This window comes from Chenopodium quinoa, unplaced genomic scaffold (genome assembly GCF_001683475.1).
Source record: "Chenopodium quinoa cultivar QQ74 unplaced genomic scaffold, ASM168347v1, whole genome shotgun sequence".
Classification (NCBI taxonomy): Eukaryota; Viridiplantae; Streptophyta; class Magnoliopsida; order Caryophyllales; family Amaranthaceae; genus Chenopodium; species Chenopodium quinoa.
The window spans coordinates 7,561,803-7,588,428 of NW_018742484.1; the positions used below are offsets into that span (position 1 = coordinate 7,561,803).

Sequence of the window (26,626 nt, forward strand, 5' to 3'; positions counted from 1 at the left end):
CTAGTGCTGAAATAATCAGTAATCAGATGTTTCTAAAAAGTAGTGACAAGCAGTCAATCAGTCACTAGTCAGTAGACAGGAAAGAAGCCTAATATGGCAACCTAATTTCATATATAGTACTTGATGCTGAACTAAAGAATAAGACTACAATGACCAATATGTTTGATTAGCACAAATGCAAGCTAGTCATATACATTCAGAATAAATTTCTGAACAGAGCTTTTTTGGACACTTTCAGACTGAAAATATGATGTTTAAGCTGGCTTCAGAATAGGAGGATATAACAAACATGTCTGTCAAATTTTCTTTGCTTCCATTTTCATCATCTGAAAATTATGAACAAATTAGTTAGAAGTAATAATTTGAACAACAGCTGCAATTTCTATGCCATACACACTTTGCCTAAACCAGCAATTATATGATATAAATCTATAATGCACTTTACATAAATCAAGAAAATAATTTTTATGTATTCTGTAATTACGGAGATATGGATTAGACTACACAAATGACAGATCCCAACTCTCAAGTGTTTGAACAGCACAAAAGCAACAAGCACATTCAAGAGGCAGTTACAAGATCATTATCGAATTGTACAGATCGAACTTGAGGAGGTTTTCAGACTAGTAATATTACATCTAAGCATGTTTAAAGGATGGAACAAGATGTCTATCAATTTTCCCCAGAATTTGTTCATAAGCAAAATATAATCTTATTCATAATCTGCACTTACAAGACAGAAAAAATTATCGATTACGCTGAAGGATATGCACTACATATGAAACCAGTTTCTTAATACTGGGTTACTGGTTGATTCAGATCTATCTCCTTTCTATCATAATAAAGCAATAAAAAGAGTTCAATGTGTTATTTAATATCCAAGATAGATATAAAGAACAAAGAATGAAAATAAGAAGGTTCACCCCCCCCCCCCTCCCAACCAGCATAGGCAAAAATGCAAAATCCTCCTACTACGAAGTGATGAGATTAGGATGACTGTAAAACTTGAAAGCAACAGCCCATCTTAATTGATAAATATTAACTCTTCTTCTGTGCAGACTTTCGGACTGAAGATAGTGTTAATGAAGAAACTGGTCATAAAAGATGGCTCTTAGACTGTATATGATTAAAATGACAACCAACAAGAATAGTGCATGAATAAGCTTCTGGAACTTATAGCTTTCAAAACTCATGGAGTCTGGCAAAACGCAAAAGAACTTCAGTCTTTAATCAATATCCTTGATTTGAGCCTTTATAGTAATAGCAGAAGGCAGTGTGATCAAAGTCAGACTTTTTTTTTTTAATAGCAAAAACCTTAAATAAACCTTCTTGTTCTAACCTTATTTACTTAATATATTTGGATTTAATATGCAAATTTTGGTTCATCTTTACTCCATTTCAAATTTAGCTAAAAGACTACCAGACTCAATCACTCTAGAGTCTAGACCAAACCTATTATGCATCACTAGTTGTGAAGAGCAAGTACTTTTTAGACAGCATAACTTGATCTGTTCATGAATCAATCAATTGGTTAAAGTTTGCCTTTCGGAAAAAAAATATGCTTAAAGGGTGGAAAAAACCATTACAGCCCTTTTGATTGACTACGACTTATTAGTATAGAATCTTTAGATGAAAGAGGCAGAAAAAATCACATATAAACTAAAGTCCAAATATTGCAATGTGCAAACTGAATAGCATCAACCAAATTTCAGTCTTCTTTCCCAACTACTAAGTTTCATTACTGAATGAAGACCCAATCCCATTACAGACATACAAAAATATATGTGCAATTTGTTAAGAGCAAATAATAAAATGGCAGTGGATAGGATTCATGGGACCAAACACTTAGAAATTGGAACACAATCTCTCATGTATGAATCATGAAACCATGTTCTAATCTTCTACTAATGACAGCAATAGAATTTTATAGATTTATATTCAAACCAATTAATTCAATTTTTAAAGTTCATACTTCTCAGCTAATTCCAAAGACATGAAGCAACAGAACATAACCATCATATCTGGATAAAGACGTGAGAATGAAATATACATGGTTAAAAATCATATTTTGATCAATTTTATAGCACTGTACCCCCTTTTCCAAGAAATACCTATTATCTTGATCATGATTACAAATTTGAAAAGGTTGAAATGAAAGAGTGAACACTTACCAGGCGAATCCAAGAGAGTTGTGAGGAATCTTGATTGCTAAAAAGTTCTGCTTCTTTAACACTGCTTTTATGAAGCACCTATTTCAGACTATCAAAATGGGTTCTGCACCAGTAGCTGTTCAACACAAACTAATCATCAATAGTACACTAAAAGTTAAAGTTTATTTACCAATTAACCAAAACAGTAAGTTTTAGTTTGCCTAAGCTGATTGGCAAATAGAGCCAACAACAATATACAAGAAAAAATTTACAAGTCTATGTTACTCACTCAATGTTTCAATATCTTCTATTTGCCTAAGAGCCTTTTCAGTTATTTCACAATTTGATATGTTAGTTCACATGTTTGGTGAATTACATTTCGAATTAGCCTGTTGGACAGAAAAAGGCTGTCTGCAATAGCATTTTGGGCTCAAATAAAACATAAATCATTGTGAAAAATATACTAAGAAAGGAAGACAAGGAACATAATGAATAAGAAAAATAATCGACTTGACTGATCCAAAGGGTGACCTTAAGCTTCTTTCACTAAATCGAGGGTCAAGAATAGGTTCTAAACATTAATAATTTGACAGCTCAGAAATTTCATCTCAAAGATTCCATAATTCTCAGCATGAAAATATTAGGTGCCAAAGGAGCAAGTCAAATTTCCCTTCACCAAGATATTGTAGTAAAAAAGAATTTGCTTCAGGGAAGGAAAGTTGGATTCGAAGAAGACATTAAAGTGCAAATGGACACGCTTATTCACTTATTTTTTTACACCTACAACTCGGCCTTATAGATGCCACATTCATCTAGATGAGCATTAAAAGCATCTAAGATTGATCCAATAAGTCCTTTACCAAAAGAGGAGAATAAAAAAATATATTGATATATGCATGTAAACGAGAAAATGTAAGTAAAGATATCCCCATATTCACCACTATATAAGGACCTCCATGTCAGTACGTTAGTTTCATCTTACCGAAACATAGGAAAAAAAATATCATTGCATTAATCCCAAAGCACTCCTAAGCAAACCAACAACAATGTCATACCTTAACCGTCCCTATGAAAGCAACTACTACGAGGCTGACAGAGAGGTCATTCGTAATATGGCAACTACTCAGCTGAGTACAGGATTGATGAATATGGAAACCGTGTACCCCACCACAGTTACAACCAAAACCACCACCACCACAACAACGGGGTGGCCGGAGTTGTAAAGGAAATTGTGAGTGATGTCATGTCTGGGGGCCATAAACACAACCACGAAAACCATCACCACCACCATGGTCCAACTGAATACATTGAGAGGAGGGAAGAGCGTATTGTTGACAGTACCTATGATCCATACAGGAGGGTATGTGTTTCTTAGCTTCTACTAATTTATTTAGGGTTTACTTATAGGTGTTCAATTTTTTGGTTTCAACTACTTTTTACAAGTCTCAAGCGCTGGTCTATATTACAAACACTTCTACTAAGAATTAAAAAAAAAAAAAAAAAAAAAAAAAAAAAAAAAAAAAAAAAAAAAATTGAACAGGGAAACTAAAGGAACCATGGAATCACTCATAAAATATGGTTTTTGTTTTTCAAGATATTTGACTCTAAAAGCTCATAATGATATCTAAAGATTCCTGTATTATTATATTGTCGCCTAACTTGCTCTATTCATATGGCTCTTTTATGATCTGCAGATGTACTAAGTAATGCCTGCTGCCTACATGATTCTGGGAAAGTGACAGCAACTATTAGTAAAATAACAATCACCCCTTAGCCTCTTGGCATGGGCTAGTCTTTAGGGTTTGGTATTGTGCTGTAACTTTACTTTATGTTTGTTTGATGATGTACCCTACGTACTTTTAATGAAGTTTTAATATAATAGTTTACCTATAGAAATGGATTAATTCTTGTCCAGTTTTTATAAAGTTTTCAATATAAGTGCTATACGTTATTAAAAAAAAAAAACATATACAGATAAATCACGTTGGACTAATCTTATGATTACTATGCCTACAAAAAAAATTGTATCATGAAGCTCAGAGTTAACAAAATATCAGTTCTCTAACTCAACAGCAATAATTAGCATATTTCCTGTCAGTAATGAGGACATGAAGTCTAGAGAGGACAAGATGTACACAATGTTATCCCTAGATAAGCAGTGTAATCAATACAAAAATCAATTGTTAGACATTCCAGAGAAAAAAGGCCTAGGAAGCGGAAAGGCGTATTGTCTAGAAAAGAAGTGATCTTATCAATCACACATGTTCTAAGAGCTTTTCTCTCAGTGTGTTTACTCATAAGTATCTTTAATTATGTACAAATAAAAGTAAAAATTTGATATTTTTGAAAACACGCATTAAAAAATCTAACAATATCCCATATGATAATAGTTGCATTTTTGTACATATAAGTAAAAAAATGCGGTCAAAATCGATAAACTTCGACCTTAAAATGTCAAATGGAGAAACTAATTTGAAACTTGTAAGTGAAGAGCAACTAAAAAAGGAAGCCTATTGGATGCAGAAGGTGAGATGATGATCAGTAAATGAACAAATAATCAGGTTATTATCAAATTCTTGATATAAGCTGACAAGTGTAGCCTCAAGTAGTTTGATGTAGGTAGGTTTGATCGGGTGAGTATTCCACTCAAAGTTCATTCTCTCCCTATCATTTGCTTTCCCCCTTAATTTGAATCTATCTGATTTTAAACTTGAGAAGTTGAACATTTAATCGTCTCGTTCTAACCTCATCAACTTGAACATATCGAACTTGCAAATCTGTACTTTTTTTGCTCTTCCTTTACAAATTTAGCTATATTGACTTCCATAAACATGTTTGATAAGGTGGACAATCATTGTGGTCCTTGAGCTTGACTTCTACCACTAAGGCCCTGTATCTCCATCGTATTCAAATAATATTGAGGAAATTAATTTAAGCTTAGTGTAAAAATAATTTAAGATTAGCAAAAATAATTTAATTTCAATAAATTTAAGTTCAGCAAAAATAATTTAAGTTGATCAGCAATAATTAGGTGAAGAGAACGAGGCCTAATTATGCTTTATTTTGGCATTTGGTATTATTTCTGCAGTTCTGGTACAGGTACTATTTGCGAGGATTTTATGAGTGAAAAAAATAGAAAAGACAGCAATTACACCTACTGGTTTGCAAACCTAAGATTCTGTTTATCTAACCAAAACATGAAGGGAAAAGTGATAAAAGCAGATCACAAACTTGGAGCTAGACTGGTCACAAAGCTAAGAACAATTAAAGTAATTATACGCGTTCTTCTGTGTATATTTCCTGATATATGCCCTAATAATGAGAGGATCAGAATGTTTCCTCATTAATTAGCATACTTAATTAGATGTAACAAGCCATATTCCTCAACTATGATATCACAAAAACACATGCATCATCTATGGATATAGATTAGTCAAGACTTCTATGATTATACCCCTCTTCCAAAGACCAAAGAGATAATATTCTGAAAGGAGTGGTAGGAGTATTGTATTTGATTAAAATTAAAATTACAGGCAACAATGAGTGAAAAAATTGATATTGAAGACTGTATACTTACCTGATAGATTTGAAGTACTAGAGAGTTGTAGAGAATCCTGCAAGCTATAATGTTCTTGATTCTTTGTAGCTGAGATAGTGGGTGCATCTTTCACAACTCTTTTACAAAGCGCCTATATTAGCTAATCTGAATGGAATAGATTTCAATACAATGATTCAACTTTGATCACTTCATCAATGTGATGCTGAAAAATTGATTTACTAGTCCATCAAACAGTGAAGATTTTTGGTCAACAAAGTAGGCTACTAAGCTGAATTTTTGCATAGACGATCCCCAAGAGAAGACATATATGACCATACTGAGCAAATAACATTTCAATAAATTTTTAAAGTTTTATTACTAGTATTATGTCTTTTGAACAAGTCGAAATTTTATGTCGCATGATTGGTGAAATAACACATTTTGGATCATTATTCTGGACCCATAATGCCAAGTAGAGCAGCATTTTGCAGCAGGACTTGGTTAATTATCATTAAGGACATAAATATGGAACACATTAAATCATCTATTGATCTATCTGATCAGAAGGGTGACTGAAAGCTTCTTTTATTACCTCAAGTTAAGAATTGGTTCTGAATAGTGACAGGTTTCAAGTGCGAGTCTTGGCACTCTGCAACTTAACTTCAGATGTCATAATCATCATTAATCAGTGTGAAGGCAATAAGAGCCAAAGGAGCGATTCAAAATGTCCTACACCAAGCAAATAGAATAAGTCAGTATTTGCCTACTTCAAGAAAAGAAAGTGGGATTAGAGCAAGATATAAAGCAAGCAAATGGGCAATTATTCCCTATTTTACAACTGCAAGACATCTTGGCAACTTGATCTAAATGATGCCATAGTCATCTGCATGAAGATAATAGGCATCTAGCACTATTCTGATATATCTTCACCATAAATAAAGAATAAAAGCATTCAAACAAGGCATAAAAGAAGCAAAAGAACCCCACAATATTCCCATTTTTACCTCTATATAAGCACATGATCTTGCTCCTTATAATCTCACCAAGCAACAAAAAACATATACTAGAAGTACTACTAAGAAAATTCTCAATGGCATACTACGGAAACAACTACTACGAGAGGGAGGTCATCCGTGACACCCCATGTGACTCTTACTCTGAATTCAACAGGGTTGAGGGTGGATATGGAAGGCCTAGCTACCCAATAGGCCACCATCACAACCACCACCACAACCCCCACAATGTGGTAACTGAAACTGATGTTATATATGAGTCCAGCACCATCCCAAGCTATGGCCACCACCACCACCATGGTGGTGCTGAGGTTATTGAGAGGAAGGAAGAGCGGATTGTTTATGAAAATGAATTTGACCCATGCAGAAGGGTATGAATTCTTAACATTATTATTCAACTGGCTTCAAATTTTCTATCTCATAATTATTCTGTCACCCAATTTCCGTATACTAACTTCTTTTTTTTTTTTTTTTTTTTTCTCATTTGCAGATGTACTAGATTAATGCACCAAGTCAGCTCCTGCCAGTAAGATCTAACAGGAAGTCATCAAGTATGGGGATTAGTACAATAAATTGCCTCTAAGACATTAGATATGTTCTGTTTGCTACTAAAATCGGCAGGATGCTTTGCCTCTACAATGTATAAGTAATATGATTTGTAATGTAATCAATTGTTCCAATGAATCAATGTGGCGTTTTTCTTCTTATAAAGGGATTATGTGTTGACTCATGACTTAAGGACAGCAGCTTCACAAACAGAATTACTACACAATAATGGTCAAGAACTACTTACGACTTAATTTCACTCTTTACAGAATATCCCATTAAGCATCAAGATTATAATCATCTGCAAATAGTTTTTATTCTGAATACCCACTGCACCATACTGTGGTAAGAGATTGTAAAAGTGCTGATATACTAGTTTGCTTACATTCTTCATACTCAACAGGAAGACAGAGAAAGTGAAACTACCAGTAAAATAAAGACTTATAGGTCATACTCCAATTCAACTCAATTCAATCAATTAAATTAAGCTAACAATCAAGGACAAAGACTCGTCAGACTGTAACTCAAAGTCTCAAACAATTTACAGATTGATCAACGGCTGAAAGCAATCAATCTATAGATTAACAAATAGTGGTTGCGTTGGATATACCTAGAAGAAATTCTATGCATATATTTCCTTTCCTTGCATGATACTATATCTTAGTTCAGTTCATTTTAGCTCAAAAGAACAGGGCCTTAACTGGTTTTCGTTCTAGTTCCCAGCATTACTTATTTAAGTAGTAAAATACTAAATAAAACTTAATTTACCAATAATTTACGACAACAAAGATTACAACTAGCAAAATTCAGAACTGATCTTTTTATGAATATATGAAAAGGAAAAATCAAAGATCAGACCATAAAGCTATAGCTAGATAAGACACAAGGTTTATTAATAAGGCCAATCATATAATAGATCCTGAGATTATCCTGATATTGACAAAACCAATATCCTTGATAAATCATCACCTTCATTTGTTATAAACCCGCCATATAGAATATGCAACTAAATCATGATCACATACTACTCAGCATATATGGTACAAAAGTTCTAGGTGCATGCCAAGAGAAAGGAGAAAGGTATCAGAAGAAACAGGAGTTCACCTGAATAACCTAATGGATTGGATTTCATTACCTCAAGAATGTGTTCCACACCTATAGAGACAGATAACAAATTTGTATAGCTGCCTAGACAACCTCACTATAAAAATAATAATGAGCACCTAAGAATAAAAGCAAAAATGTCCTACTACTCCCGTACAGCAGAACACATCAGAATTTGCCTCCTCCAGGAAAATAAGCTGGATTAAATTTGACAACTGCTCTTCCAGCTACGAAATTTGACCTCAAAGATCCCACATTTTTCAACAAAAAAAGTAATTGGACCCTACGAGTTGTTCGAAATATCCCTTAACAACCTACAATTCAGTTCTCCAACTGACCAATTATACAATTCAAGATAGTACATTGTATATAACAGCAAAAAAGTTGTTCCAATTATTAATTATTATGCAATGAAGCACCTTAATAAGCCATCAACGAGATGCATGGCATGATTATTCATGTCGGCCATATGGCTAGTACTACATAAAACTTGAGATAGGTTTAATTTTCTCAAGCTAGGCAAGCAGGATCCATGAATCACAGCTCCATACAATACTCAGTCTTTAGCATGTCTTAAACAAAACACCGTATTTTTAAGTATAATCCCAGACACTTTGCTGATTTATAGAATAGACAGCCCATACGTAGAAAACTAATGTTATTAAATTCAACTTCTATTGTTCTACCTTCATTAAAAAAAAATTACAAAATTTGTGGATCCTGTTTTCACTTGCTGGAATAAGGTTTCTAGTAATCTTGTTAGATTGGTTATATCCTTGAGGCATAGTAAAAGAGTAATATGATGAAGGCCCTGTCACTGCTATTCCACGGTTCTAAATCTAGGGAGTGTTTGCTAGTCCTTATTCAAGCAGAGTTGCAGATGCCCACTAGATCCTACAAACTAAACTAAACAATGCAAAGGGGCAGAAATTTTGAACAGTCCAACTAATAGTGAAATGTTTAGCTAGAATTTGACCAAGCAGTTTATTATGCTAAGCTTACAATCTGGCCAAGGTAATATGTTGTGGGAGATGCCATGACACTTGAATTCCTTTGGCCACAAGACCTTCCATGATGCTAGATATGCGCATATCTGCAAACTCTTGAAGGCTGTAGCAGAATACTGTCAAGGAGGATAGACATGCATCAATTTTGTATTTTTTATAAGCGTATCAAATGGAAGTTGCATACTTGCAATCCACAGAACCATCTCCACTTACAGTCACAACCTCGCCAACTGTCACTACCACCAAAGACCCTCCTCCAAACTGAAAAAGTAAAATAGGAAAGTCCTAAAATAAGTAACCTGAATTTTTTTTGTCCCTGTGCCAGACTAAATTTTTTACAAAAAATACTAAGTGTTATATTTAACCTTGATTTTGATCCTTCATTTACAATGGTCTGATCACCAAACAAGATTATGTGCCATCATCCACTAAAGTCATTCAGTAATAAGAAACTGGAAAGAATCTGTAATATGGGCTGACATATGGTATAATTTGGATATAATTCCAGTGACCACTAAAAGAGGCTACAAATTTAAAATTCAGTCTCAGTGAGTATAAGATTCAAAGATAGAAGGCAAGCACAACTACACAATATAGCACAAGAGAGATTTAGACTAGAATAAGTTCTAAAGATGACTTTAATTGTAGTATATATATTAATAAACCCTGCGCCTTAGTCACTACTCTCTACCAGACAATATATCATGCCAGCACCACAAATTTTATCAGTAGTTAAATATTGAACAGATCCTAAAACGTGGACATATATTAAATATTTGGGGTAGAATTTCGTTGGAAAAGGGCAATACTATTTGAGATTCACTCTGTGAGCATAAGGTTCATAAATGATTTGGAGTAAACAAAACCAAAAAAAAAGCTATTTACTATATTTTTTCCCACTATATAAGCATACCAATTTGCAGTCGCTTCCAGCATTGAGTCAAGCCAAATAAAGTATCAATTTGCAAAGCCTCAACTAGCAACCAATCACCATGGCCTACCGCTACCAGAGTTCCTACAGTGAGGCTGAGAATGAAAACTACTCTTACAGCTCAATGGGGGGCATGGGGTACATGGAGCACAGCGCCCACAACAGCCACCATGGATTGGGGAATGGTATGTACGGTAGCCAGATGGCTGGTTACTCCAGCTATGGCCATGCCAATACAGGATACGGGATGGGACACCACAATGGGATGGGGAATTACTATGGGCAGGGCTACAACCATGGTGGTGGTGGGTTAGCTTCCAACTACGCCATGAACCATGAGAGTAGCTATTACTCTGGCAATAATCCCTGCGACCCATGCAAGAGGGTAATTTTTTATCATGAAAACATTTTGTAATTTCACTTAATCATAATACTCCATATTTATAACTATTATAAGCTTGTTAATGTGTGTATTGTCCCAACATATTTTCTTATTTGTCCTTTTTATTGTGGTTTTGCAGTTTTTCTGAGGCGAAGAATGTCCCGTTAATCAGGTTCCAGAATTCGGATTCTGGAACCAATATCTTGTAATCTAGAATTCAGAATTCTGGTAATAATATGTACTATGTAATATCTAGAATAAATACCCAACAAGCCGAGGGCAACTTAGCAGAGGCGTGCAGTTTGCTAGTGGTGTGATACAATTTACAATTGTACTGTGTTGTCAAGTCATTCACTTATGTTCTAATTGCTCTTATGATATGCTCCGTACTTCAATCAATATAATCATGCCTAGCTGCACTGATGATTGTTCCGAAGCGCAAGCTTACAATACCACATGCTACATTAATTTCCTTGTCTTAGCAAACGCAATTCATCTTTAAATGTTAAGAAACCAATTGAGCTAAAACAAAGTACTTGGTAGATTAATTTGATTGTTACCAACCACCTCTATTAGCTTTTAGTAGTAAGTTCTTCTTTAATCACTTGGATTAACAGTAGTATTGCACAAGTTACAAAAGAGATTTTTTTCCCTTCACGCTTAGCACTTGAAAAAAAAATCTACTTCATAGTAGCTACTGGAAACGCTAGATCGCCAGTTTAGACTCCTCTCACCAAGGCAAGGCTTGTGAGAGAAATCACAACTACCAGTGCTTCATATGTACAACTCCGTAGGTAGTTAATATAGATGTACAGTAGAATCACGGGAAGCTCTAATAACTTGATTAGCAAAGCAAGCATATGCTAAATAAACCAATGACACAAATTGTATGAGACCATTATCAGATTATTTTACCAAAATTAAATGTGGTTGATGGTCATTTTTCATTATGCTTAAGCTATTTATATTATTACTTCAAGTCTTCAACACATTTAATGACAGAATTTGCCAATAAGAAACTATCATCTTGAATTCTTGAGGAAGCCTATGAGGACTATTCATCAACGTTTTAGTTTCAAGCTATAATTTGCCTGAAACTAGCTAACAATTTCTGCTATTCATGTTATGAGATTGAGCAATTTCAGATATTTTCATAGCTTTGACTAAATTTTCGATTTTTCTACTTCTTAAAAGATAGATCTTACTAATTCGATAAAATTATGCTTACTAAAACCCAACTTAAATAATTCCAAATTTACACAATTTCCTAATTACTATGCATCAATCTTTGGACCAAATATATGATCTTATATCAAAATTAAGAATCTTACTGGACATGTTTTTCCCAGAAGATCAAAGTCTTCTGCAAACTTTTTCCATCAAACCAAACACATCCCTAACCTATATAAACACTACTCTTTCTTCCTCTTCACAACAAATTAAACCTCAGATCAACAATGTCTAACCTTTCATCCAATTCCTTCCCTCTCCTTCTCATCATCATCTCCCTCTTCTCATCATTCATCGCCTCCGAAGCGCAAGATCCCCACACAATTAAATTCCGATCACCGGGCCTCTACCCCGAAGGCCTAACCTACGACGCTTCCTCCCAACATTTCATCGTCGCCTCCCTCCGTAGTACCGGCGACACCACCTTCATCTCCGTTTCCGATGCCGGCGTCACCGAAACCCTAACCCTAACTTCCTCACCAATCCCCCCAAACTCCACCATTCTCGGCCTCGCCTTTGACCACCGCCGCCGCCGTCTCCTCGCCGCCGTCAACTCCGGATCTCAACCCTTCCTCGCCTCCTTCAACCTCCACCGCTTCTCCCTCGACCTCCATTTCCTCTCTCCTCTTCCATCCTCCGGCATCGCAAACGGCGTCGCATTAGACCCCTACGGCAACGCTTACGTCACCAACTCCGACGAAAATTACATCTGGAAAATCACCGAAAACGGCACCGTTTCAATCCTCTCAAAATCAAAACTCTTCTCACAATATCCAGTAGATCACACCTCACCGTACTCCTACTGCGGCATAAACGGCGTCGTTTACGTCAACACCAAAGAATACATCCTAGCCGTCCAAAGTAACACTGGGAAAATGTTCAAAATCGACACCGATGACGGCACCACCAGAACCGTTATCTTGCCGGAAAATCTACCGTTAGCCGACGGAATAACCATTAGAGATGACGGCGTAGTGGTGGTAGTGTCCATGAACAGCGCGTGGTTCTTGAAGAGTGACGACAGCTGGGCCCAGGGAGTAGTAATTGACAAAATTGCCCTTGACGAAGAAGGGTATGCCACGTCAGTAACAGTAGGAGGTGGAGGAAGGGTATATGTGGTATATGGGTATATTCAGGAGGCTATAAAGGGAATTTCGGAGGAGAGAGAATGGTTTAGGATTGAGGAGATAAAGTCGAAGAGAGAGAGTGAGGGAGAAGAGAGTTGGTTGTGGCCGTTTGTGTTGATTGGGCTGGGCTTGGCTTATTTTGCTTTTTGGAGATTGCAAATGGGCCACCTTGTAAAGAATATGGATCGAAAACGTGCTTAGAATTGTTGGGCTATTGTTTTTTTTTGTACTTTTTTTAATTAAAAAGTAATATATTTTGTTACCACTATTTATGATACTTTTTTTTGTTTATTTATTTATAATTGTTGGCTTCTTAATTAATTGTATGATGTTCTTCATTCTTATTCCCTCTGTATTACAATAATTGATCATAGATAACAAGCAATTGAGCAATGAAAATATTCGTTGCTTCCAATTTAGTTTCTTTATTGTTTATAAATAAACTATTACAAAAAGTTAGGATCATCTTCCCTCTTACAGAATCTAAACTTATCAAAGAAAGCAAAAATAATCAACACAATAATTTTGTGGTTCTAAACTTCTGAACACGATGAGCAAAGGCAACGACCACATACAAGTTCAGTATGTTCCATTCTTGAAGTTAATTTATTCTAGTTAGCATTGCAGAGTAAGCGATGAACTTGTGTACCATTGAACCCATGCTTCTTGGTTCATTGAGTCTAAGTAGGAACATTAGAAGCAAAATCTGCATAGAGATGGAAAAGTAGGGGAAATCAATTCAAACTTAAATTTCCCAACCAATGTACCATTCAACATGAAATTAGACACTCAATTTCAGGCAAACATAAAAACAAACCGCAAAGTTACAAGCATGTTCATCTCATCTGATTCAAGAGGCATGACATTGGTGCTCTCGTTTGCAGTAGCATAGTCGACAAAATATGTGCACACCCAAGGTGAAGACAGCTACTCATTTTTGCTGAGTTTCAGCACTGTCAAGAAAGCATTAACCAAACGATTTTAAAGGCTTTAAACCTCTTTTGTGCTCAACTAAACAATTACTTGCATATGAAGTACCCCGTAGTCCATTAGCTAATTGTCTCAAACTTTGAAATCCACATATCAATCCAATGTCAAGAAACTCCGAATTTAAAATTATGATATGCAAAGTTCGCACACCGCAACCACGAATAACCCAAAAATACTCCCCTTATAAATCTCTAAAATCCCAATATGCCCCTCTATAAGTCTGTAAAGATAAAATATCCCCATGATATGCATTTATATTCCCTGTCACAAGCATCATCAAGACATCAACCATCAATACGAGCATATATTGTCTACCAGTAATAATAATAATATTAATATGTAACTTCACATTAAATAAACCCAACATCTTACATACTAACATATATTAGCAACAACAACAAAAAGTCACAAGTGGGGTGTGATTTATAAAAAAAAGAGCAATAATAATACACTGAGATGAACAATTACAATATGTCCCTTATCGAAAAGGATACTGAGATAACAAAAAATATGCAATTTGAAAGCACGTTTACCATTGCAAATATAAATCACACTTTATTCTAGTTACAAATTGCACTATGTAGTGATGATTCTCCAAAATTATTATGCATTATCTTTGCTTGAGAAGATATAATGCCTTACCTTTGTCAAAAGGCACAAAGGATAGGGAGAATATCTGCAAGTCATGGGCTGAATCAAGAGCCTGATAACAAGAAGGAGAAACATATCATCCCGAGTCGTAAAGGCCATATAATCCATATTGCAGAAAAATTACCAAGTGATGTAAAATGCATCCAACACCGTGCTATTGAATCTAGAGCTTGACATATAGAACCAGTTTTAACAATTTGCAGGTCACAAATGGCCAAATGGTATTGTTTGAATTCGAATGCCAATGGAAAGTAGAACCATTTTCCCTTTACTCCACTTCCCCAAGCAAAGGATAAAAGAAAAGAGGAAAAGGGAGCATATTTAAAGGTAAAATAATGCAAGCATCTTACCACCAAGGGGGAGAAGCATTCTTCTGATTGCTAGATAAGACCGTTTGATTACTCACTTTGATCATCAATCTCAGCATAAAATCCTCCTTTACACTAAAAATAAATCAAGTGACCACAGCACATTCATCACCATCATGGCTTGCATACAGATGTCCAGGAGCGAAGCTGAAAAGATGAAGTGCAACAATGGCACTCAGGGTTACTACTCATCTGATTACAAGCAAGAGGTAGACAAAGCAACAGGGTGTGCAGTGCCCCAAGCTGGGAGCCACAACATTGGAGGCAATGCTGGATGTGCAGCTAACCAAGTTGGACACAACATGGGAGGAGTCACTCTTCACGCCACCACGGACATGCTAGCCATGTCTCTGGCCACCAAGGCTACGCCACCCATGGCTCAGGACACCATGGCTGTGCCACCCATGGCTCTGGCCATCACGGCCATGTCAGCCATGGCTCTGCCCAACACGGTCATGCAAACCATGGCTCTGCCCAACACGGTTATGTCAACCACAGCTCTGGCCACAGCACTGTCCACCATGGCACTACCCACCAGCAGTCTGGCCAACAAGGCCATGCCATTTATGACTACAATGACCAGAACTCCCTGAATCGACCTACTCACCTCCAGCCTGTTCACTATGCCTCTGTCACTCCTGACTACAACAACCATAACTACATCCCCCCTGTCACTACCCAACACAACTCTACACACCATGCAACCTGCAATGAGAAGAAAGAAGAATACAAAGTCTACAAGTCAGGGCACAATATGAGTGAGAGGAAGATCAAGAAGAAATCGTCCAAGAAGTGCAGTGATGACAGCAGTGACAGTGAGAGTGACAATGAAGGCTGTGAGAAGGCAAGTATCGCTTTAACTTGTCTCAAATGCAATTCAATTTTCTAAACCTTGATTTTTAATAAAATAACAGGATATAATTCTCTTTTTTTTTCTGTTCATTACAGAAGTGCTAAACAAACAGAAGTCAGCAATTAGCACCAGCCAACTGAAGACCAGAGACTGATGATTAGGTGCTTCTTAAAAATTATAATTATGTTAACAAATTTGTTATTTCCATAAATAATGTCCAACTACTAGCCAGCTGAGTCACCGTTACCTAGTGGATATGCTTCAGTGTGTGTTATGTAAGAATGGATGACTTTACTTATTGTACTAATTGTGTTTTCTTATCAATGAACAGTGAATGTTATACACTGCTATTAGAAACTCCAGCAGACTATTTCAAGCATATGTTTACCAATTGACCAAAAACTATGGACAATCTTCATCAAACCATTTAGATAACGGAATCACTATCTAGAGTTCTCCATATATAATTTTCCACTCCAATCAATAGGCATAAAGAAAGTTTGCAATCTGCAACAAACTTTGCTCAACCTTAATGTCATTACAAAATATAAAAATAGTACCAACTACTGTGCTGGCGTTAATACAAAGTTAAAGCATAGAAACTGAGAGAAAGAAAGTATATTGATCTCCAACCCCTCCAAAATTCATAACCACTTTTAACACAGAATATCACTAAGAGTAGATTCAACCAAAACAGATGGCATTTATGTGGCAGTGCCGTTCCATGGCTACAAGCGTTAATAATATCAATTTGGAGATTTTTAGACTTTTAGTAGCTTGAACTGACCATTTCTCCCCCTAATATATCTTAAATATAAATGCAAATTTGAAAATGGCTTTCCCTATCAAACAACTATCATGGGCTCATGGCAGCTCCATGTTATTAAAATCCAATTATAACTGTAAATATGGAGCTTGCCAGCAACATATTTTGAGCAAGTTGAGTTTCAATCACATTGATCCAAATTTGGGTTGAAATCAAAGTAGTACATAACTACAAATTGGTCAAATCCGGTTCGAATAATTGTGTCATTTGGGTTAAACACTGAACCTACTTTTGTTATATCAAGTCCAACATAGCATTAGAAGAGAAAGAAATGAAAGGGAAGCAAATCAAAGTGTATTTTATCTATTACCATTTCTTCCATTATTAAACCAAAATTTGAAAATCAAATCACCGACCAACAACAGGCATTAATTAAATACTCTAAATTTCAGCAAATAAAAATGTAGCTGTAGAATTAAATCTGCACTCTTAATTTCAGAAGCTTAGACTGTCAGATATGTGCACACCAAGGAGAGGCAAACTTTAAACCCCCCCCCCCCCCCTCTGCTTTGGAGTTTCACTTGTGTTAGCTCTATCAAGAAATCATCTTCAAATAAACCAAGGGATGTAAGAATCTAGATTTGTCATAACTCTTAAAGTTTTATGCTCAGCTCACCAACTAAATGTAAGTAATTAAATATCCCATCAGTTGACAGTCTCGAAATTCTAACTTCGTAAACAAGGATAATGTCAAGAAACTCAAAATCTATTATTGCTCAAGGAAATTCTGACATTATATCTAGTTTATATTTTAATTTTGATTTATATGCATGACTTTTTCCAACCTCCGTCTCCTTCGCCCCTTTCTCCTCAGCTCTTCCCAACTGCCATGGCTCAGCTACTGCAACCATCATCGCACCCATCAATGCCAGCCTCTTGTCCTATCAATATCTCAGCCACACTGTGAGTCCTAATTCCTCTTCCCTGCACCCACCACCCATGACTAACACTTCCAGACCCTTATCTCATCATGGATTAAATTGAAGTCATGTCTTGCAAAGGAAAATGGGATTCTAGTTCACTAAAGTCTATTTCTTTGATAGTATTAACTTGTAACTCCCTCTGTTTTCTTTTGTTTTCTCAATCAAAATCTTGAGAGATTCTAATGATAATAGAATCTAGTAATTTAATGGTTTTTTTTACACTCCAAAACATAGTCATGTATGATCTTGTTAGATTCGTCTTGATTTTTAAGTTTCCAAATATGCTATTTTTATAATTCTTGTAATATGTAGCTTGAGATATTTTAATTATAGTATTGCATTGGAAACCGTGTGGGGTCTATCTTTTTTAAAGATGTATTTTTCAAAAATTCTTTCCTACTTAACAGTGAAGTAACACATTAATTGCTGTGGAAATTCAGCCTAAAACTAAAAAGTACTCTGTAGAAAATTAATAAAATGAAAAAATTGTGTACCAAACTGAAAGTCCAATAACACAAGGTTACTATACAAATTTCCCAAATTGATATGAGCAAAATTTGCGTAGCACAACCCCAAATAACCTAACTACCCCTTATATACCTAAGATCCAAATATATCCCACTACAAGTCTCCAGCATACCCTGTAAATGTGAACTGTTAGCATATCACATTTACACGATACATAAGCCACGTGATGCCCCTATAGGCTAGAAAGTTATCAATTTTTATCCTGTCTAGAAAAACCGATAAAAAACTACTCACAAGAATACTTGAAATATGCCTCTTCCTCATAAATATTAAATATGAGATTAAAAGGTATGGAGATAGAAATGTTTGCAGTTTCAACGCCTGTTGTTCTATGCAGCAATTATAAAAATCACACACTTTATTCCAATTCAAAATATAGCACAAGTCTGATAAATCTTCAAAAATATTATTATAGTCATTCGCATAAGAATACATAATGCTTTACCTTCAAAGGGACAAAGATAACAAACTTTAGAAACTGATGCTGCAAAGCACACAATAAGAAGAATATCAGCAAGTGATGGGCAGTCAAAAGGATAATAACATCATATCAAGTGGTGGAGAATAAGCAATTCAAATTGCAGAAAAATCACCATATAGTGTCAAACCTTTGTATGTACCACTGTTCCATTCGAATTCAGATCTTAATATATAGGAAAAACAGTATTAACATCTTGCAAAGCCTGTCCTGCAATTTTTAACATCATACAAAATAAGATAACATAGAAAATAATAGGAAATAGTCACAAATGGTATCGTTTGAATTAGAACACCAATGCCAATATATTCCACTACCACCAAAAAAAAGAAAGATAAGATTAAAAACAGAGAAAAGGCAGCATATTCAAAGGCGATAATGCAAGCATTGCACCACCAAGTATCCAGACACCAAAGGAAGACGGAGGGGGGCACTAATCTGATTGCTATATAAGAGTACTTGATAGCTCACTATGATCATCAAGCTCATTATAAAACCCTCCTTTACACTAATAATCAAAGTGCCCACAGCCCAGTCACCACCATCATGGCTTGCATGCAAATGTCCAGGAGTGAATCTACAGAGAAGAAGTGCAGCGATGTCTCTCAGGGTTACTACTCATCTGATCACAAGCAAGAGGTCCACAAAGTAGCAGGGTGTGCAGTGCCCCAGGCTGGGAACCACAACATTGTAGGCAATACTGGATGTGCAGCTAACCAAATTGGTCACAACAAGGGAGGCAACCACTCCTCTGGCCACTATGGCCATGCCATCCAAGGCACTGGCCACCACGGCCATGCCAGCCAAGGCACTGGCCACCACGGCCATGCCAGCCAAGGCACTGGCCACCATGGCCATGCCAGCCAAGGCACTGGCCACCACGGCCATGCCTGCCAAGGCTCTGGCCACAATGGCCATGCCAGCCATGGCTCTGGCCACAATGGCCATGCCAGCCATGGCTCTGGCCACCACGGCCATGCCAGCCATGGTTGTGGACAACATGGCTCTGCCCATCATGCAATCAACCACCACAACTCTGCCCACCATAGCGGTACCCACCACCACTCTTCACACCATGCAAGCTGCGATGAGAAGAAGGAAGAATACAAAGTTTACAAATCAGGACACAACAAGAGTGAGATGAAGATCAAGAAGAAGTCATCCAAGAAGTGCAGCGATGACAGCAGTGACAGCGAGAGTGACAATGAAGGCTGTGGGAAGGCAAGAATTTGCTTAACTTGTCTCAATCCCATTTCAAAAATTTCTTAACCTTGATTTCATGTAACAAGAAATGCTAATTCTTTTTTCTGTTGCTTACAGAAGTGCTAAGCAGGAAGAACTCAGCAGTTAGCATCAGCTAACCCAGGACCAGACTTGAGATCATATGCTACTGCTAAAAATATAGTATGTAATAAATAATGCCCAATTACTAGCATAGCTGGATTGGCTCAGTGTGTGTTATGAAAGAATGGATGACTTTCCTAATTGTACTACATGCCGTTTCTTATGATGAATGTTGCTACTAAAAATCCTCCGGACTTTTTTAAGCATGTAACCAACGAATCATAAACTATGGACACTCATCATCGAACCATCTAGAAATGAGATCAGAGCTATCCATATAGAAGTCATCACTCCATGAATTTAACTTAATATATAAATTTCTTAAAAATTGGTGGACCACTAAAATTCTGCACACTGCAACCACCTTTGGAGAGTGTGGTTAGCCTAACCCTCATGTCATTACAAAATACAGAATATGGAATCATTGCTGACTATTACCCAGCTTTAGAAAAGGGTTGGATTGATCACCCATAATAGGCTAATACACCGTAAGTTAAAATGCATTATCATCTATGATTCCCCATAAATATTGAAATAACGTATTACTCTAAAGAGAATTATGCCTATATGAATGAGCAGCCTAACATTTTATTCAGTTCAAATTTAATTCATTGAGCTCATATTCAAACCATTAAATACCCAATTTAAATAAGGGATAATTATATCCCAGTCACAATAATCTAAATTTAGGTTGACATCAAACTACTTGATTTCAAATCAGTCAAAATGTCATATCCAATTTGAGTATCTAAAATTAGTCCGTCACAACAACCCTGTGCTTGCGATGGCTAGTCCAAGTGGAAACTTGATCACTTGTACAGTTGTACTTCCAAATCTAACGTTCAAATAGACAAAAAAGAAACATAAAGCAAATCAATTGTTTCCCATTACCATTTACGGCGAATAAAACTATAATTTCACAATCTTATTGCAGATCACTAAACCTAACAGGCAGTAAATCAGACAGTCACAGCAAATGAAAAGGTAGCTGCAGAATTACAAAAACCTGATCATCCTATCAGAATTAAGGGGCATGAAATATGCACTCTTAATTTTCAGAAGCTTAAAAAGTGAGACATTCCCATACCATGGCCAGTGAACCCTTAATCCAAAACTCCAAAAGAAAAGTTTCATCTCCAAATAAACCTAAGAGTTGTAAAATACTTGATTTGTAACTTTTGTGCTCAACTGAACTATAAGGATGTAGCATACCAGTTAATCATCTCAAACTTCTAACTTTGTTAAATCGGCCAAGAAACTCCATATTTTTTATTGCTACATGTAAAATTTTGCATATCACAGCCCCAAATTACCAAAATATACCCCATACTATACCTCCATGAAGACCATGGTACCTGTAAGTCCCAAAAAATCACCCATGATATGGATGCATAGCATATCACAGCTACACAGTAGACAAGCCTCATGTCCCTACGCCCTTGGAAGTTGTCGTAATTTATCTTGTTCCTAACATAACCGACAATATACCAACACAATGAACACTTAAATTATGTCCCTTCTTCTTGAAAAAGAAAATGTGATACAAAACTCTATGAAGTTGACGATATAAGCAGTTTCAATGCCTGTAATTCGATACAGATATCATATAAATCAAACACTTTATTCCAGTTCCATAAATAGCAGTAGCTAGAGACAAATCACCAAAAAAATTATTACAATCATTTTCATGAGAAAATATACTCCATAATGCTTTTACCTTTGGCAAAAGGGACTAAGACCATAAATTTAAGGAACTGATGCAACAAAGCACAAGAGGGAGGATATATGCAAATCAAGGACTGTGGTAGAGGTCAAACAATACCAAAAAAAAAAATGTAAAGGTTTTGCATGCACAACCTAATGGTATCATTTGAATCAGAACGCCAGTGGAAAACAGAATCAATGTCACTCAACTCCACTTCCAAAAAGAAAAAGACAAGACAAAACAAAGGAAGAAAGGGAAGCAGATTCAAAGGTGATAACTGATAAGCAAGCACCTCACTACCAACTATCAAGCATCTTGCAACAAAAGAGGGTGGGGTCAGCACACTACAGATTTCTATATAAGACTGCATGATTAACTCACATTGATCATCAAAATCCAAGCTCAGGAAAAATAAAATATCCTTTGCACTAAAGAGTACAAACTCAAGTGGCCACCAAATTCACAACCACCATGGCTTGCATGCAGATGTCCAGGAGCGAAGCTGAAAACATGAAGTGCAACAATGGCTCTCAGGGTTACAAAGAAGTGCACAAAGCAGCTGGGTGTTCAGTTTCCCAAGTTCCAAACCACAACAGTGGAGGCTTTGCTGGATGTGCAACCAACCAAGTTGGTCACAACATGGGAGGCACAATGCACAACCATCCTAACCACAACAACCACTCTTCTGGCCATCACGGCCATACCAGCTATGGCAATGGTCACCACGGCCATGCCAGCCATGGCACTGGTCACCTTGGCCATGTCAGCCATGGCTCTGGCCACCACGGCCATGTCATCCATGGCTCTGGCCACCACGGCCATGTCAGCCATGGATCTGGCCACCACGGCCATGGCTGTGCCAATCATAGCTCTAGCCAGCATGGCACTATCCATCATGAAATCAACCACCATAACTCTGCTCATCATGGCACTACCCACCACCACTCTTCACACCATGTCAGCTGTGAAGAGAAGAAAGAAGAATACAAAGTCTACAAATCAGGACACAATAAGAGTGAGATGAAGATCAAGAAGAAATCATCCAAGAAGTGCAGTGTTGACAGCAGTGACAGCGAGAGTGACAATGAAGGCTATGGGAAGGCAAGTGTTTGATTATATTGTCTCAAACACAATTCAAAAATTTCTTAACCTTGGTTTCTAATAAAATAACAGGATTTGCTAATTTTTTTTTAAATTGTTTACAGAAGTGCTAAACAAGCAGATCTCAGCAGTTAGCAGCAGCTAATCCATGGCCAGAGACTGGAGAATAGATGCCCAAATACAAGCATAGCTGAGGCACCATCTCCTAGTGGATATGGTTTAGTGCATGTTATCCAAGTATAAATAATTGTCCCTATTGTATATGTGTGTTTCCTTATAAATTAACAGTGCATGATATGCAGTGGTGCACTGCTATTAAATAAGCTCCTCTAGACCTTTCAAAGAATATGTATATCATGAAACTAAAACTATTGAAAACGACCATCAAATTATCAAGGAAAAGGGATAAATATCTAGAGCTCTTCATTAAAATTCTATCAAACTATATAAACAACATAAGAACACAAATATCCTTAAAATTGGAGTATCACCTAAAACATTGCAAGTTGCAAATACCTCTGCTTCATTTGTAATTCACCTAATCCTCTTGTCATTACAGAGCACGAAATTAGTACTAAATACTGAAATGGCTTTCAAACAAAAGTTAACAGAGCCAATGGGATAGAAATCAAGTAGATCTACAATCTCTCCATAATCCATACCAGGTTATAACACTAAAATGTAACTAAACAACAACAAAGCCATAGTCCCAAAATGAGGCTAAGGGACATAACAAAATAATCAGTTGAAACAGTTTTAAAAAAAAGGTGTGTAAAGTGAGAAAAAGAAAGAGCACCAAGTAAAAATTAAGAGAGTTTTAAAAGGGAACCAAGAATAAAATTTAAGAAAGTTTTAAAGGAGTGGTAAAAGCGTGTGAGTAAAAAGCATAAAGGTTTGAGAAAATTTTAGCAAAGGAAATCAATAAAGTTCGTAAAATACGAATTGGGTAATATAATAAAAGTAAACACTTAAATGTCACTAATTATATATATAATTTTTTTTTTGGGTAAAAATTAACGGTAAATATTATCCAAAACCAATGGCATTTATGGAGTTATGCAGTTCCACGGTTGAAGGGTTAAGACTTAAGAGTATCAATATCAAAGATAGGTATGTCTTAAGACAGACCATTTATCTCCCTAACTTACAGCACATATTAAGGAAAAATTGATACTGTTCCCCTTTTCAAGTAGCAACCATGACAGCTCCATGCAAATTGTATATCCCAACTTAAACTGCAAACCCATAGTTGGCCAACCAATATCATTTTTTAGTTCAATGGCTTTGAACAAATTTTAGCAGCTAAAAAAATCTTATGGAGGCAGAAGTTAAGAAAGCAACAGAAGTAATGACTGTAAACCAGCATTATTGTCACTTCTGAAGTTCTGAGTAGCTTTCATTTCCCAGCGGCACTTATGACCATAATGAGATTATGTGAAGTTCTAATTACAGCACTCTCCCCCCCCCCCCAACACACACACACACACACATAGAGAGAGAGAGAGATGCATCAAAAATTATTAATGTAATATCCTATCTTTAAACTGGGATTAGAACTCACGTCTTAAGTGGAAACATGATCCATAGGTTGAAACGTTCCAAACCATATGTTTTATCCCTTTCTTTACTCCTCCATAACCCCATTGCCTCACATCCTTCTCAAAAAAAAGGGGAGGAAACAAAGAAAAAGTAAATCGTCTACTAATGGACTAGCCATTAGTTCATTACATACTATTTTGATTCTTGTACAATATCAAGATTATAAATGTTCCAGTCATTTTCATTCATTCAAGAATTCATATAGCCCAGATCTTCTCTAGTCTAATAATAATAATTCCTCACCTGAATCTTAAGTTCTTAACAATATACTCCTTAATAGTAGATCACAATCAGCTGGCCTTAGTATAGCCCAAAGTGGTTCCTAAACCCTTCTAGGCAAAAAGGTGACAGTTATTAAATAAGAAATTTTTAAAAAAAAATGGACTATAATGATCTTAATTAATAAGTGGCTCATTGAACTCTCCACATAACCTAATTCAACAGACAGTTCTATCGTATCAAATAAAAATCAACTAGAAATGACCACTGTTATAGCACGAAAGCAGATTCTGACATAAAACAAAAGTTTCATCAGAAGTATTGGGTTAATGTTAATGTCTAAACATTGTGTTTTAATGTTTCTTATTCTTTAAGACCAAAATTTAAAGCTGTTCTCCAATATGGCTGCTCATGCTTTTTATCTCCACCGTCCAAACTGATATATTCCTCTTTTCCATTACAATGATCCTCTGCAGCAGCTGATGTCTTGCAAACTTGCAGTTATTCCACCCACTTGTGATTTTACACCATTAAATTAAAAAATAAATAAATAAATAAATAAAAAATTAAAAAAAAAAAAAAAAAAAAAAAACAGAGAATCTAACTACTTTGTGCCTTCTATATAGTTAGGTGTTGCAATTCCCTCAAAGCATCAAGCAAGAGAACTCAAAGGAAATTCTCCTTGAATAATTTTCAACATTCTCAATATAATGGCCTCAACCAAACTGCAAAAACCCACAAATGAAGAACACAAGTTTACCCAGAAGATATCCGAGGTGACCGCTTGGGGAGGCAGAGTGTTCAGACACAAACAACAAGAACACCAAGCAGTGGCCAAACGCTGTACTACATGCCAATGCTCGGCATCCAAGGATACAAAACCAAAATGTACTCATATACAGAAGAAAGAACGTGCTGACACCATACCTGTCAAAAATATTAAATATGGGGTATGCACGGAGACAAAGGAGGAGAAGGAAGAGCACTCAAGTACAGTCAATAAGGATGCCAAACATACGACTTGCATTGAGCTGAGGAAGAAGGCAAAACAACATACAACAAATGTCCAAATTAAGGATTCTAAGCAGCCTGCTCATGCTGAGATGAGGAAGAAAGAAAAGGAGCAACATGCAAAAAGCAACACAGCCAACGCATGCAACAAAATAAGCAATAAAGTGCACATTCAGAACAAGGAAGAACCAACCAACCACTGCTTTTCAACCATGGCAGATCATTGGAAGGAGAGGATGATGATGATGAAGAAGCCCAAGGAAGGCAAGTGCAAAGATAGCAGCAGCAGCAGTGACAGCAACAGTGAAGATGAGTCCTGTGGGATAATGAAGGTATATATTCAAATGAAGATATTTTATCAGATATATCTCCCTGTTTACACTAACTTTCCAGCATGATTCTCACATAATTATCCATAGCAGACATGCCTGACATAGAGAAGAAAATACTTAAAAAGAGATTATAGATGTTTGTCTTTTGTAGTCTATTAGCATAAGTCCATTCCCATCTACCCCCTTTAACCCCCCTCCCCCCCCCCCCCAGATCCGCCCAGAAAAAGGTTATGCGGTATACTGGCATGCTTGACAGTCCAATACATACAATTTGATTTTTTATTTTTTTTCACCTTATTCTTGCAGACTGACAAGAGAGTGAAGAGACATTCCCAAGGGACCAAAACCTCATCTAAATGAGAGAGACTTCTGAAGAATCGGCAAGGAAAAAGATGATAAGTATGAACAATGTAGTGTTGCTATAGTACAAGGTTGAAATGTTACTTTCCAACAATAAGCCCCTCTTCCTTTTAGGATGAAATTTTCTATAGCTTTGGCATTGGTTTTTAGTTTGCAAAAGCTTTACATTATGGTCAGTTTGATACATGACACTTGAATTGGTTGATCCAACTACATTTGAGCATGCTATATCATAATATGAGTATTAGTACTACTAGTTGATAACCCGGTTGTGCACGGCTTGTAATGAAAACATTGACTAGATAAAATT

General features: G+C 36.3%; 6 protein-coding genes and 1 long non-coding RNA gene across 7 annotated transcripts; 6 read left to right on the forward strand and 1 right to left on the reverse strand.

Annotated features, from left to right (window-relative positions):
- Positions 1-89: 89 nt before the first annotated feature.
- On the reverse strand, positions 90-2,297 carry LOC110719660. The gene is made up of 2 exons (XR_002511149.1): positions 2,172-2,297; positions 90-326 (listed from the first exon to the last, which is right to left on the reverse strand). It is a non-coding gene; the product is annotated as an uncharacterized LOC110719660 (long non-coding RNA).
- Positions 2,298-3,100: 803 nt separating this feature from the next.
- LOC110719661 (transcription factor MafB-like) lies at positions 3,101-4,048 on the forward strand. Its single transcript, XM_021898639.1, is given in 3 exon segments — positions 3,101-3,257; positions 3,260-3,510; positions 3,845-4,048. Coding segments are annotated over 3 exon segments (321 nt in total). The 5' UTR covers positions 3,101-3,196; the 3' UTR covers positions 3,854-4,048.
- Positions 4,049-6,709: 2,661 nt separating this feature from the next.
- On the forward strand, positions 6,710-7,412 carry LOC110719662 (protein kreg-1-like). Its single transcript, XM_021898640.1, has 2 exons — positions 6,710-7,072; positions 7,192-7,412. The coding sequence occupies exons 1-2, from the start codon at positions 6,779-6,781 to the stop codon at positions 7,198-7,200; spliced, it is 303 nt and encodes a 100-aa protein (XP_021754332.1). The 5' UTR covers positions 6,710-6,778; the 3' UTR covers positions 7,201-7,412.
- A 2,825-nt stretch (positions 7,413-10,237) lies between these two features.
- On the forward strand, positions 10,238-11,107 carry LOC110719289 (abscisic acid and environmental stress-inducible protein-like). Its single transcript, XM_021898174.1, has 2 exons — positions 10,238-10,674; positions 10,811-11,107. Exons 1-2 carry the CDS (start codon positions 10,351-10,353, stop codon positions 10,817-10,819), a joined length of 333 nt encoding a protein of 110 aa, XP_021753866.1. The 5' UTR covers positions 10,238-10,350; the 3' UTR covers positions 10,820-11,107.
- An 8,000-nt stretch (positions 11,108-19,107) lies between these two features.
- Positions 19,108-20,169, forward strand: LOC110719663 (histidine-rich glycoprotein-like). The gene is made up of 2 exons (XM_021898641.1): positions 19,108-19,866; positions 19,966-20,169. Exons 1-2 carry the CDS (start codon positions 19,192-19,194, stop codon positions 19,972-19,974), a joined length of 684 nt encoding a protein of 227 aa, XP_021754333.1. The 5' UTR covers positions 19,108-19,191; the 3' UTR covers positions 19,975-20,169.
- Positions 20,170-22,065: 1,896 nt separating this feature from the next.
- On the forward strand, positions 22,066-23,121 carry LOC110719667 (histidine-rich glycoprotein-like). The gene is made up of 2 exons (XM_021898646.1): positions 22,066-22,795; positions 22,900-23,121. Exons 1-2 carry the CDS (start codon positions 22,166-22,168, stop codon positions 22,906-22,908), a joined length of 639 nt encoding a protein of 212 aa, XP_021754338.1. The 5' UTR covers positions 22,066-22,165; the 3' UTR covers positions 22,909-23,121.
- Positions 23,122-23,295: 174 nt separating this feature from the next.
- LOC110719666 lies at positions 23,296-26,513 on the forward strand. The gene is made up of 2 exons (XM_021898644.1): positions 23,296-25,956; positions 26,263-26,513. Exons 1-2 carry the CDS (start codon positions 25,324-25,326, stop codon positions 26,314-26,316), a joined length of 687 nt encoding a protein of 228 aa, XP_021754336.1. The 5' UTR covers positions 23,296-25,323; the 3' UTR covers positions 26,317-26,513.
- Positions 26,514-26,626: the final 113 nt, after the last annotated feature.

What these genes read in the sequence shown, in the direction of transcription:
- LOC110719662 (XM_021898640.1), top strand. Translation starts at nt 6,779, where the DNA reads ATGGCATACTACGGAAACAACTACTACGAGAGGGAGGTCATCCGTGAC.
- LOC110719289 (XM_021898174.1), top strand. Translation starts at nt 10,351, where the DNA reads ATGGCCTACCGCTACCAGAGTTCCTACAGTGAGGCTGAGAATGAAAAC.
- LOC110719663 (XM_021898641.1), top strand. Translation starts at nt 19,192, where the DNA reads ATGGCTTGCATGCAAATGTCCAGGAGTGAATCTACAGAGAAGAAGTGC.
- LOC110719667 (XM_021898646.1), top strand. Translation starts at nt 22,166, where the DNA reads ATGGCTTGCATGCAGATGTCCAGGAGCGAAGCTGAAAACATGAAGTGC.
- LOC110719666 (XM_021898644.1), top strand. Translation starts at nt 25,324, where the DNA reads ATGGCCTCAACCAAACTGCAAAAACCCACAAATGAAGAACACAAGTTT. An exon ending in AGTCCTGTGGGATAATGAAG is followed by an intron (nt 25,957 to 26,262) that starts GTATATATTCAA and finishes TTATTCTTGCAG; the next exon opens with ACTGACAAGAGAGTGAAGAG.